At 44.5% G+C, this 13,973-nt stretch overlaps 1 protein-coding gene across 1 annotated transcript; it reads right to left on the bottom strand.

The window, feature by feature from the left end:
* Positions 1–10,188: 10,188 nt before the first annotated feature.
* Positions 10,189–13,415, bottom strand: pim1 (Pim-1 proto-oncogene, serine/threonine kinase). Its single transcript, XM_031876587.1, has 6 exons — positions 12,991–13,415; positions 12,587–12,693; positions 12,429–12,479; positions 11,902–12,268; positions 11,195–11,371; positions 10,189–11,089 (listed from the first exon to the last, which is right to left on the bottom strand). Exons 1-6 carry the CDS (start codon positions 13,070–13,072, stop codon positions 10,884–10,886), a joined length of 990 nt encoding a protein of 329 aa, XP_031732447.1. The 5' UTR covers positions 13,073–13,415; the 3' UTR covers positions 10,189–10,883.
* Positions 13,416–13,973: the final 558 nt, after the last annotated feature.

Here is a 13,973-nt window from a genome sequence, read left to right as displayed (position 1 = left end):
CTTTTCGGCTTCCATTTGCTGGAGTTCGCTTGCTCGAAGTATGTTAGGAAGAGGTGTTGGAACCTAGGGTGTTGTCTAATGTACAAAATGTAAAGCCCTTTGAGGCAAATTTGCATTTCCCAAAGTATCACATTTCTTTGTGGCGACAGTGTGCAGCCAGTTGACATTTATAGGGACAAGAAAGAGGAAGACAGGCCGCAAGTCATGACATAAACTCGAACACACACGGTCTTGAATGTAGAGCGGAGCCTTTTTCTTGGTGGTTTTGTCCTAAATCCATTCTTCCTTCCGAGCTTCCTCAACCTCCCCTTCCCATGACCTTTCAGATTCAAGGCTCTGCTGCCTCCCCCTCCCACAGCCTATCAGCTACTCAGGGAATTAGCCAAAGAGAAAGTCAGGGTCACCCCTGGCTCAGACTCCCACTACCCTGGAAACCCAACAGGCATCCCAGAGACAAACAGAGCCACTGAGCTACCACAGTGAGTTCCTTCACTCCCACAGTTCCTAGTCAGTCCTGGGAAAAAATACCCGCTGAAAATGTTTTTCACTTAGGCAAATAAAGGAGAACAGGCTGTTCGGTGAGAAGCTTCAACTGGCCTCAGCTCAGGATTTCTTCCTCAGCTTGAATGTCCTCTGTGCTGGTGGATAGAGGAGAGAAGTTTAGCTCATCTCTTGATGCTTAAACACTATTTTGTCCTTCTGGCCTTGATCCAAATAAATGTCACACCTAACCTGTTTGGTTGGATCGAGCTCAGGTCCGTTTGCTTGGTCAGTACGGTTCGTTTTGATTAGTGTGAAAGCTGTCAATCCAACCCTGGGTTGAACCAAACAACCAAAACTGAGACCGCCCGAACAGGTGGGTATTGATCCGACCAAACACTGGATTTTATGATAGCAGACGTGATTTTAGCAGGGTTTAAAAAGCTGAACTTCTGATATGGCAGTTACCTGGCTGTCAGCCCGTATAACTTCATTCCACCCAGGTCGACTCCTCTTTCCACCGACGCCCTGAAAGTCCCAGTGTGGGTCGATACCGGTGGACGATCCCCTGTTTTTTACTTTTTAAACTTTGACATGCAGTAAACTAATGAAGGCATTTAAGTACTACATTGTCTTGGTGCAAGTTTGCCTGAAGAGAGACCAGAGTCTTTCCTTTTTCTACTGTAATAGTTTTTTGTTGTAGCGATGTCCTCAGCCGTGTTTCCGTTAGCTAATTTCAAGCAGATATTTAAAGTGTCGCAAAAGTAGAAGTGCAAGTTAGGCGCGTTTCCATCAACTGGTTGGAGGGAATAAACTTGACTACCATGTAGTTTGATCAGAAGTTGGCACTATGGGCTACATGGCTGCAATACTCCAGTAAACAGAGTAGAAGAAGTAGAGGTTGTAAACCAGACACAAGTCCCATAACCATCTATGGGAGAAAACACGGAGAGAGGTCTTCAGGAATCTGTTTATAATTTCAGCAAGTTCGAATAGTTCTTTCATGTCAGCTAGTATTGTTTGATGAGCATGTTTTATGTTGTCAGGAGACAAAGACAAGCGTTCGCATGTTATGGGAATATCGGGGAAGACTTCAAGCAGAAACATCTGATTAGTCATGTGAGTTAATGTTTGCTGCGTCAGAACATATTCGGCAAAGGCGTTTCCATAATCCCTTTGTGCATCAACAAACCAAAATCCACCTCAAGCGAACTCGACCACTTTTTTTCACAATTGATGAAGGTTGAATGAAATGAAGAAATATGTAAATGGTAAACGGGTTGTTGTGTAACATTTAAGTAATGAGCACGATGTTATCGTAACTGAAGAAAAGTAAGTTGTAATGAATCAGACGTTTAAGTCAAGTGATGTGATGGTTGCAGTTTTAAATTCAAAGCATCTGGAATATTATAAGAAGTTAAAAAAAATGATGAACTGTTAACGCACGATTAGGGTGTGCAAGAAACGGTTGCAACAGTAGCACTTGCACAATATGGTGGTACCTGTGTGCTTATGGAGCCTAAACCTCTTCATACCTTCAGCCCAGACCTCCTCGCTCCCTCCGTGTCCAGGCTTGTTATTGGTGGAGGTGTAACGCGGCCCGGGACAGCCGCAAAAACCGTGGGAGCGCAGCTGCCGAGGCAGTGCTGAGGTGGGGCAGAGAGCTGTCCGCCTTCTCTCTCTCCTCCTCTCTTATTATGAAGTCTGAGTCATTCATGAAAATGTGAAAACAAAGTCAACAGCACAACCGCCTTCATGTGGCTACAGGTTGAGAACAAAGTGTGACTGCGAGGTGGATTAAGGTGAACAGGAGGAATTTACGCTGAGACAGAGAACATTCCTACCTAATGACGCAGTACACAACACCGCCATGGGAACGTCAGTTAATGAACAAAATGCTGTTCTGCCTCGTTTGATTTCACACTGCTGTTTTTCTTTTTGCACTGAATCTGCAGATATACCATCATTGGCGCTCTGAGAATACTTCATTGCTCTGTGCACTAGTTGGGATGACGTCTGCAAAAGCTAACATTGTAAATGAAGACCTTAGCGCTAATGCAATATTAATTACAAAAACATATAGTAAAGTATGACATGTCCTTCTGCACCTCCGATAAATAATATTGACACCAGTTGGTCCGTCTTTCAGTTTTTTACTGGTTTCTTTACGTGTGCGTTTGATTCTACCCTGCTTGAAAAACAAGATGGGTGGGGCTAACTGACACTGCATTGTAATTCTATGCATTATTGTGTCGTTCTCTTTGTATTGTGACTGCTGTAAGAGGCGGAGCCTCTTTATTAAAGAGATACGCACCCGGTGAAAAAGACATACAATGGTTGAGAGACAGACTGATGGGATTGTTTGCATTTCTTTGAAAAAAAACAACCCTTCAATTATTTTTGAAATTTGTTCTTAAAAATATGTTTACATCACCATTAGTGCAACACACACCCATATATACTGTATGTATACACACACATTCAGTGCAACATGGTGTATTCAGTTCTTATGAAGAGAAACGTTCCAAAAAACAGTATTAAAGGCTGGTTTTCCCGCTCCATCGAATCTATTTTTTATTTTTATTGGGAGCATGACTATTATATTAAACTGTGGTACTCTGGTATTACACAGCTTTGTGGTTCATTTCTTAGCTATTACTATTCCATTCTGAATATTAGGGCTACGTATCGCCATTCGATGCCTTTAAGTTATCGACCAAAATAATTCAGAGCCTATAGTAATATCTTCACCTCGCCATTCAAATGACACTGATCTAGAAAGAAATGGCTATTTGCATGGTTTTATGTGCCGTGTGCAGGCAGGTAAGTGAACACGGAGATGTCTGAGCCAGCGAGGGGAAGCTAGCGGTGCTAACAGCGCAGTACAGTGGTAACAACGGTAATAGCGCCACGGCGGTTGGGGGCACGGCGTTACAGCAGCATGAACGCTGTGCAGTGCGGAAGTGAGACACACACACAGCTTCCTCTCATGTCATGGGTACTAATTGAACTACTCTATCGGTACCCGTATCACTCTAACCAAACTGGTATTGGTACTGGCATCGTCATTTTTTAAACAACACTCAGTCCTACTGAATAAACAATCTTTAAAAGTTACAATTTGCTAATGTGGTGTCCATCCTACTGTAAAACTGCCATTTCTGGATCTGGCATGAATTACGTACCATATTTCAGAATATCTCTGGAAAGAGGCAAATATATTATTAGTGTATAAAATATCAAAATACAAACCATCTCTTCCATAATGAAAACAGATTGTACACATAATAACAAATAAAGGGGTATATTGAGGTTCTTGGTGGCTGTTTCCCTTGTGATGATGGGCAGCTGGTGGCCATAGTTTTACCCACCTTTAACCACTACATCACTGTGTGACTCATTCCACTGTGTTGCTCCGTTAGGAGACAGTTCAGCTCGACCTTTTTGCTGGAGCATCGCACCCTCAGTTCTGCTGGAAGAAGTGACACAGACGCCGTCTGGCCACCAGCCGTTACTCACGTTGTGTGTGTGTGTGTGTGTGTGCATGCACGAGGTTGTCGTGACCTCAAGACAGACAAGGAGAAGGAAACTCTCCAAGATGAGGACATCTTGTAAAGCTGCCGGCTCTACTGAGGATTTAAGTTTAGGTTTGAAATTTGAGTGTGACATTAAGAGGGGCAGTGCATCAATTTACTGCACAAGAAGAATCCAATGAAAGACTCATATCGAGTTGAATTATGGGAAGTGTTTGATCCAGGCTTTTCTGGAGAGTTGAAAAGTTGGGGGATCTCTCCATTAAAATGCTGGAATACCCCTTTAAATGCAGCAGCGGTGTAGGAAGTATTTAGATCCTTTACAATTAAAAGTTCTACGCTCCGAATTTTTAGGCTCATTCGACATAAGCCAGATCGGCGCACAGTGCATGCCGGTTTGATTTGACGCCGACTTGCTCTGACGTCATGCACACGTGGTCAACGGTAACCTCACGAGATCGAAGCAGCCGTAGTTTTTAGAGCCAGGCGCGCAGCTGCTCTCCACCGAATGCAAGACCCCAGGGCATGATGGGAAACGCCTGGCTGTCGCCCGATCAAAGAGCTGATTGGTTCTTAGATCTGACAACAAATACCACGTTTGTAGAAAATCTAATTTTTCTGTGTAATTGTAATATTTAATGCTCGGTTGTTGGCTATTAGTCTCAGGTTGTACGACGAAGGTTGAATCTAAAAACATATCTTGTGTGATTGCTATTATTAAGCTTATTTATATAACACTTATCAAAACGAGCAGAAAAGTGTTTCACGGACATAAAAATAACAAAGAATATCCTACAATGCAGATACACGCACATTTCCACATAAATATATATTTACAAACACATGAATAAATCCGAACGAGGTCTGCAAACTACAAGTAGCCTACAGATCAGATCTAACAGGAAGTAACTGCTTCTGTGATTTCCTGTTTATTCTTTGAAGGCGGCTGAAAACTGTCCGACTTGACCGCAGTTGTTTTTCACTGCCCCCTGCTGCTGCCGCCTGCTCTCGTCCACTTTCCAGGTGAGGAGCAGTTCAACTCAAAGGAGCCGAATCAGTCACCTGCAGACATTTACAGTTACCGGCACACGTGTCGCCAATCAGAGTCCTCAGGTCAATCTGCTTGAAGGACGCAGACGATAGAGCCCCAAGTGATGCCTGAGAACATGTCCACGTGTAATACTATACTAAAATACTACATCCACAAATACATCGTTTTGAATTCAATATTTAAGGACTAATAAAGCAAAGTGAAATCGATTCTTTAAAAAAATGAAATGACACGGCAAAAGTGACAAAATAGACAAACATTGGTAAACATGGCAGGCAACAACCTCAACAGTAGAGAGGAAGAAGGCCCAATCCCAACGTCCCCCTAAAGCCTCAAACCCTGAACCCTCAGGGACTTACTGACGTCACCTGGTAAGTGGTTGAGTGTGAGAGACTGTGAGGAACGGGACAGCACTTTGCTGCAACATATCACGTTAACATCGTGTTATGTACAGTTGTGGGTATTTATTTTATTTTTTATTTTTCACTCCCTGAGTTGAACGTCTTCGAGGCTTTTGCCTCACGCGATGAAAGTTTTTTTGCCAAAACAGCTTCAAAGACGAAATGAAAAGAAATGGTTGATGAATAAACCGGCTGTGAAATATATTCCTCTGATTTCATGTTTTTATGTTCCATCTTAAATCCTTAATGTTTCTGAGTAAATGTACTTTGACAGGCTGAACACACCTGTGCCGTCCTCTTTGTTCAACTTTTTTTTACGTCTCCATGCTTCCACTGGTTACCCCGTGTTTAACATCACATTGGAATGAGTTGTGGGTAATTCTCTCGGGCAAAGTCTGCAGTCATGAGGACTTATGGAAAGGGTCCATGAAGGGCTCAAAATGTCTGCGAGAGAGCCCTCAAACACTAAACTCATATAGATATAATTCTGTAGTGAACACAAGCTGCAGAGATTAGAATGTTTTGTTGTGTCAATAACTCCTCTTGTGAATTTTTAAAGTATCTTTACGTGTCTTAAAAAGGGCAGACTGACATGTGGCTAAATGAGACTACTAGTCCATCTTTACAGTTTTGATGCGTATATGAGATTATCTTGCTAAACGAAAATGTTTACGCATCAGAAACAGAGTTTATATTCTGCTATAACCCTAAATCCCCAGCGGCTGATCGTGGAGGGAATCAGTGTAAACGCTAATTTACCGTGGGTCGGCCTAGAACAACACGTCATCCCTGCAGCACTGATGTCACACAGACTATGTATCTTTTTAATTATATTTTAAAGACCATATCATATGTTTTGAGTGTAATATATGTATCTTTGCAGTGACCACACCCATTTGAGATGAGACAAGTAAGTACAAAGTCGCACGAATGGAGACACTCAAGTAAAGTACAAGTAGCTCTAAATAGTAGCTTTAAATCGGAGTTGGGTGTCGCAGCAATGACTGCAGGTCAAATAAAGACCCTCGTAAGTATAGTGGAATAAATCCGGGTGTGCTGACTTTAAACCAGACCTCGCTGTCCTGTGACTGAGGTAGAACCTTCTTGATTTATGATTGTCCCTGCTTTGTTTTGATCTATTGCACATTCCTCACCGCACTGCCAATTTCACAACTGATGCACGAGTGTTTGTAGGTGTCAACATCATCATTTACAGACCGAACCAGTGCACACACAATTTTCCCACTCATCTGCGAGTGTTTGGAAACCCCGCAAGTGAGCGCGTGAGAATGTGTGTGTCTGTGAATGTTGTGTATTTATCAGGCATAGGGAGACAGACAGTGACCGAGAGAGAGAGAGAGAGAGATAGATAGAGATGGGGGGGGGGGGGGGGTCCTTACAATATTACCAAACAGCTCCGGCTCGCGAGTAGCCGTTGGAACAGGGAGGAGGGTGGATTACGCAACAGCTGAGCTTTCTTCTTCTTTCTCATGAGGTGTGGCAGGCCACTTACGGGAACGAGACGGAGACGAGCCAATCAGCTCTCACCGGTTAGGCGGCATCTCAGGTCAATAACGCCCGCCAAGTGTGAGTGAAGAGAGCATGTGATTACAAAAAAAACAATGACACTCATTGACTCATTGTCTTTTGTTCTGAACATTGTGTCCTCTGCCATGATTCAGTGTTGAACTAAGACAGTCAAATTAACTTTTTTAGGGGGAGGGGGGGACTCACCGACAGTCAATTACCCAGCTCTGTATTTGACTCTGAAGTTTGCATGATAAGTTCCTCCACATGTGCAGAGGGACAATAAACAAAGGTAGTATGAACAATAGGACCACACAGATGGTGTGACTGTTGGGGACTAGATACAACTGCCTCAGATGTCTACTTGTATTTCAGATTCAAAGGAGGGGTTTGACATTTTGGGGAAACAGGCTTGTTCACTTTCTCACCGAGAGCTAGACGAGAAGATGGATACCTAACTCGTTGTGCGTCCAGGTTAACATGAGAGGTAGAGGCAGCAACCGGCTAGCTTAGCTTAGCATAAACACTAGAAACAGGGGTAAACAGAAAGCTAGCCTGGCTAGCTTCACGACAGGTCTTTTTTAAAATCACCTTTAGGTTGACAGGCAACAAGCAGAGACTGCGAGGAGTCATTGCGTCTGATCAAGAAATAGTGTGGCGCATCACCTCCCTGTAAAAACTGCAACTTGTTATTACAATTTGGTTTTAAGCACAGATTAACAAAAGAACAAACAAGATGATAGTGAGCTTTTCGGGTGCTAGTAGGCAGATTTTGCTCCCTTTGCACAGCACCATGCTGTCCCCCCCCGTCTCCAGTCTTCATGCTAAGCTAACTAGCTGCTGGCTGTAGCCTTACTTTTCAACAAACAAACTGTGAAACGTTTTTTGGCTAGCACAAGTTGTAAAAACAATACTGACTGTATTATCACCTTTTGAGTAAATGGCAAACTTGTTAACACACAGTTACATATTTTAAACATCCAGCAGTTACACAGCGCCACTTTAATTTATTTGGGCTAGTCAGCGCTAAATCAGGGATACTCAACTTGCTCTTTCTCTATTGGCCATTTTTAAATCCTCAATAGAGAATAACACCAGGGGCCAGTTAATAAACAAACAATATATCCTACTGTAAATCAATTTATTTTCATTGTGAATTAGAAAAATGGTCTGCGGGCTACCCAGCCACGACAACTTGTGGTACATCAAATTGGGAGTCAAATTCGTTCATGTATTGTGTAGTTAATGTTCTCTATGTGGGTATAGGTGATAGCTGGTTTTGTTGTAAAAAATTGAATTATGATTAACAACAGTCATTGCAGGCAAGAATGAAAAAAATGGATTCTATCTCTAAGTCCTTTGTCTGCTAAAATACCTGGAGAATTTGAAACAGCAGAAACTCTTGGCTGGATTTTAGGGACGTTCATGACAACAGCAGCCGACATGCAGAGCCTGATGTGGCATGCGGTTCTCAGAATGAGGGGGGAAATGAATGGCGGTGTCATTCACGGAAACGACCTGTGGTCTCCGATACCCTGTGATCTCTTCAGGGAAATTGCATGTTTACCGAGTACCTGCAGGAGAAAGCCAGCATCAGATCAGAGGGATTAGTGATGACGAACATTTCACTTTGAATTCATTTTATTTTCAGGGCTGGTTTCCTTTCCTCTGTCTATTATTGTCTGATACAAAAATACATACAGCGAGTCGTAGGGAGCCTTTGATTTGGTATATTTTTGACTCTAAACACCCCTTTACTTCAGTCCCCTAGCCGTTCCAACCACATCACAGCTGGTATGTACACATAGTGTTCACCTGACAGCCACTAACAGGGGCTGATAGGAGCGGCAGCGTTCCCGACGACCACTGTGATTTGCTGTTGTGTTTTTGCTGTAGGTGAGCTGTCTCAAGGAAGATCAACGGGAGTCCCACAGGAGCGTCACAACTGATTAAATCTGTGTCCAAGAGAGCAGATCTGCGATAGGCTGCTGGTCACTGGAGTAGTTTGGTTCATGGGAGAAGCATGTGATGGTGTGTTGTTCCTGCAGGTGTGTCATTTGGAGACAAGTTCAGATCACTCATGAGGTAAATGCTGTTATTCAGCCATGTGAGAACCAACATAAGACAAATACAAGAGTGCATGTTCAGTTTGAATGGACAATGTTCTATCAATGATAAAGTCTGTGTTGTTTTCTTAACTACCTCAGTTGGTAGTAGAGTCAGTTCTGGGAATGATCCGACACCAAAAAGCCTGTTCTTGTTTCCACCTGCCTTCTAGCGGCACGCTGTTCTTTATCTTTTCATCGGCTCTCTGTATCCGCTGTTCTTCTATACAAAAAGGTGTCAAACAGGAAACCACCTGACCTAGTAAGTTCTATTTACGTGTTGCAATGCTTTGGTTTGTTTTTGTCTTGTACTGTGAAACATTTGGCAGCAGCTTGATCTGAAGTGTGTCGCATCACCAATAGTTACCGTTGTTGACATGACTACGTTAACGTCACAACTTACCCACTGTGTTACCCGAAGCAATACAAAGGAGTCAGGTGTCATAGTTTAAAAAAATATTTATTGAAATTGTATAAAAATAGTTTAACATCATTTACAATTGTAATTTGAATGGATGGAGAAAAAAACAAAAAAAAAGAAAAAAAACAAAACAAAAAAAAAGAACAATCCAAGCTGCTATTGTGAAACCAGAGGAGTTTTCTCATTCTCATTCTCATTCTCACACTCACACACACACACACACACACACACACACACACACACACACACACACACAACGAAACCAGTTACCATCAGTAGACCCTCAATGCTTCGACACATTATGATGGAAGTGCTTTCGGGGACTATTTAAATGTTATTTAAATGACACAAACAAAGAGGCACTCTTCTGCCCTTTAAAAATAAAAATCTTTTAAATAATCGGTCGGGCCCTTCAGTGACTGAGGAATGAGATGTGCACCAGCAGCAGAAAAACTCTCATAAATAAATAAATATATTCTGCGCTCGTCGATGTGTGTTGAAAAGCCACGGCGATAATAAATATCTTGATTTACAATTCTTGTCCCCAGTGAACTTTAAGACCTGTGTGAGGCACTGTTTGAACACTAACAAAAATAATATCTGAAGTGAAGTGATGAGCAGAGGATGTTTTGCATTGTGGCATGCATTCAGGGTGGGAGTTGCCTCACAGCCTCGTGCACAGTACAACACGAGAGGGTTGCACACGCTGTAGTAAAAGAGTGAGGTAAGGTCCAGTGTTTCCTGTTATTTATGACCCGTTTGCACAGGGTTACTGTCAGAGCTATGAGGTCGTCTGGTTGCTAATGACATTGGAGTAGTAGAAGTAGTGGTAGTTGTAAATGACATAGGCTTTACTGATCTAGGCCCATGAGAGGAAAAAACAAACGATATAAAGCCTTGTACAGTCAGGAGCTGAAAGTTCTCTTGACAAAAAGAGCCGTTCTGCTCTCACAAACTCAAGTATTTTCAGGGTCACCAAGACAACCTCACAGAAGGCACTTGAAAGGTCGCGAGTGCACGCCGGCCGCTTGCCGTTCGGGCACCGCGGCGAGCAAGCGCACTGTATTTGCTCAACGCAAGCGTCTGTGCATTGCGGAGCACGCCTTCCCACAGGCTGATGATCACCCGACGAGTAGTCTGGGTGGTGAGGGTGGAGAGAGAGCCTGGGCCTGCCAGGGTGAAAACAAGTGATGTGATGTCATGACCCCGGTTTTCTTCTGGGTTACACCTCGCGGGTGCCGGGTACCGTCGGCCGCTCCCATCTCCTCCTTTCTGCTTCAAGTCCGTTACGTTAGTCTTTTTTTGTAATGGTCTCTTCTCGCATCATAGGCAGTCCAGGTTCGGAGGCGAACTGTCCGGCCTCCATCACCGCGCCGCGGCCACGGGGGCGGATGCGAAGGCGGTCTCGATGCTGTGCAGCCTGATCTCCGCGGGCGTCTTCTCCGTCTGCAACAGGGACGGGACCGCCGAGGAGGACGTGCTCTGGAGCCACGAGTGGTTGACGATGTCCTCGAAGGACGGGCGGTCGGCCGGCCGCAGGGACAGACACCACTTGATCAGCTGCTGGCATTCTGGAGGAGGAAGAGGAGAACTAATAAGTCCGGAGCACTAAAAAAAAATATCACTAAAATGAAATGTCATGCGCCTGTCGCCAGAGCTAGAACATGCGAATTTACCTGTGGAGACTCTCCTCCGGAAGAGGACCTGCCCTCCTGTGATCTCCTCGTCGTGTTCGAACGGAATGTCCCCGCACACCATGTCATACAGCAGGACGCCCAGGGACCAAACCGTGGCAGAGCGGCCGTGATAGCGGTGATATTTGATCCACTCTGGGGGGCTGTATACTCGTGTGCCTGTCAGGTGCGAGGAAAATAAACAACATATTTTAGCAATGCACATCTTAACTGAAAATCCCTTAATGTATTATAGAGTCAAAATTGAAAATGAAAGCATTGCAGGAAAGGTTTAAATGATTAACAAAGAGTGCAGAACTATCAGCTGAGCTGCTCCTGAGGCTTATTATCTGGGCTCAGGTGCCAGGGAGCGTGACTGGCTGTGTGTGTGTGTGTATATATGTATGTATGGGGGGGGGGGGGGCGGGCAGGCAGACATGTGACTTTGTTTACAAACGTTGAGTTGTAAAACATGTAGCTTCCCTCCTACAGGGGGCGCGAAAGCTAAGGCTAGGCTGCTGAGCCAATATCAATTGTCTCTAGTGGAGGAGGAGGGTGTCACAGATGACACAACCTAGGAATTCCTGCCTGAGTGCGTAGGTGCAACTCATAAGACTAAACATGGCAACTAAAATAAACTACGACGTTCTAAAATAAATTCTCACCCTAAAATACCACGAGAACTCGTCTTTTGATCGGCGGTGACTCACCGTCAAAGTCCGTGTAAATGGTGTCCTTCAGCAGGGCTCCGGACCCGAAGTCGATGAGCTTCATCTCGCCGGTGCGCAGGTCGATGAGTATGTTCTCGTCCTTGATGTCGCGGTGCACCACGCCGCAGCTGTGGCAGTGCCGCACGGCCTCCAGCACCTGGCGGAAGAAGCTCCGCGCCAGCTCCTCCGGCAGGGCGCCTCTCTCCGTGATGAAGTCGAACAGGTCCTTGACGTTCTCGGGCCGCTCCATCACGATGATGAAGCTGTCCGGTCGCTCGAACCAGTCCAGCATCTTGATGACGCCGCGGAAGCCGGTGCAGACTTTCTTCAGCAGCACGATCTCCATAGGGACCCGGGAGCCATTAGGCTGAAGAGATCAACGATACATATTAACATTTACTACGTATATACGCTAAATGAATGCCCAAAATAGTTTAAACATGTATTTCTGAAAACAATACAATTCTATATTACACAGTATCATGTTAATTTGGTCGATATTAACGTGACTTAAAAACGTTTCTTACCATTTCTCCCCAGTCGGACACTCTGTCCTTGGCCACATGTTTGACAGCAACCTAGCGGGGCAAAGAAGACACCGCGTCAAACGACATGTACAACCAGCCTCCATTTAATAAATTAAACATGAATACATTATTACAACAACACAATAAGGCGTACTAACCGGAGCGCCGTCTGTTGTCCTCGTACCAGTGTAGACTGTGCCGAAGCCGCCGCTTCCCAGCACCGCGCCGACCTGGTAGAGCTTCTCGAAGGGCTCCCTCTCCTTCACTGCGAACACAAACACAGAACCACAGCCGGTGAATACCCAAAAAGACACTAAGCCAACACCCCCTCTCCGCGAGCGACCCCCGCTACACAGAGTGAAGCAGCGGTGAGATATCAGAACAAAAATAATACAGATGATAGGTCGTTAATGAATGTTTAAAAACGAACTGCCGTCCTTGAAAACGAGTAGCGTTAGCATGTGTGGACGGAGCCACGCTAAGCGGGGCTGCCAGCCATTGCTGCAGCCCCGGTGCTCCATGACAACACGGTGGAGAGAGGAGAACAAGAAGGGCGTCTAACCTTGCTGAACTTGGAGCTGCATTTTCGCCGGCATGTCTACGGCGGAGATGTGGGCCAGAGAATTGAGCTTTGACAGTAGCATTCCTTTAATGATATCCACCACAGGCCTACGACGCGTGTGTTATTCTTCAATTTAACAGTGGTATTATTCCGATAGCACGACTCTCCCGTCTCTTGCGTAGAGCTTAAGATCCACGTTGCAGAAACAAAATATGCGGTAAGGATCCTCTCATCCGGATAAAAGCAAATGCCGCTCCAGGTGAATATAGCCCAAAAGGTCGTCCAGGCGTACGGATATGAGTTCTTAGTAAAAACAAAAAAAAACAAAAAAAAAAGAAAGAAAACCTTCCGCGAAACCACAGCTGGTCTCCGTAATGTTTTGTAAACAGTTAAACACAGAGAACGGCGTGCTGAGCAAATCTCTTCGTCAGAAACCAGCTCTTGGAAGGGGGGGAGGACGACTATAAGGCAGTAGTAAGGGGGCGTCACCACACGCCCGTTTGCCCGCCCCTTTCCGCTCCCCTGCACCAATCGGACTGCACAATACGCACGTCAATCACAGAATGAAAATAGAGCCAGCCCCATAACCGGCTGGGCCAGACACAGACGTGGCGGGAATAAAAACGCGCTAAAAAAAAAAAGAGGGGGTGAAACTAAAGTAGTTAGTATGATTTAAAGTTGGAGGGGAAATGCAAATTTAAAGCCAAGTGGGTCTCCCCCTGTCTCCTTTCACTGACTCAGAAAGGATGACCAGACTATTATTAATAGACTTTACACAAAAGAGAACACAAACAAACAGGAGTGCATTCAGGATGGATGCATATTATTTTCTACTCTACCTGATACAGTTTCTCCATATTTTATATTAAAGTCTGTGTTTTTTTGTAATTGCTCACTCTTCTCTTTTCCCACTTTTTGTGTCTTCATTTGAGTTTAGAAACAGACGGCTGCTTTGGGCTGCACTCAGGTTGCACAGAGACGCA

This window comes from Anarrhichthys ocellatus, unplaced genomic scaffold (assembly GCF_004355925.1).
Source record: "Anarrhichthys ocellatus isolate YVR2014 unplaced genomic scaffold, GSC_Weel_1.0 scaffold111, whole genome shotgun sequence".
Lineage (NCBI taxonomy): Eukaryota > Metazoa > Chordata > Actinopteri > Perciformes > Anarhichadidae > Anarrhichthys > Anarrhichthys ocellatus.
Note: the sequence above shows the minus strand (reverse complement) of the source record. Positions and strands in the feature narration are given on the sequence as shown.

What these genes read in the sequence shown, in the direction of transcription:
- pim1 (XM_031876587.1), bottom strand. Translation starts at nt 13,072, where the DNA reads ATGCTACTGTCAAAGCTCAATTCTCTGGCCCACATCTCCGCCGTAGAC. An exon ending in TGTCCGACTGGGGAGAAATG is followed by an intron (nt 12,269 to 12,428) that starts GTAAGAAACGTT and finishes TGATCTCTTCAG; the next exon opens with CCTAATGGCTCCCGGGTCCC. An exon ending in CCGGAGGAGAGTCTCCACAG is followed by an intron (nt 11,090 to 11,194) that starts GTAAATTCGCAT and finishes TTCCTCCTCCAG; the next exon opens with AATGCCAGCAGCTGATCAAG.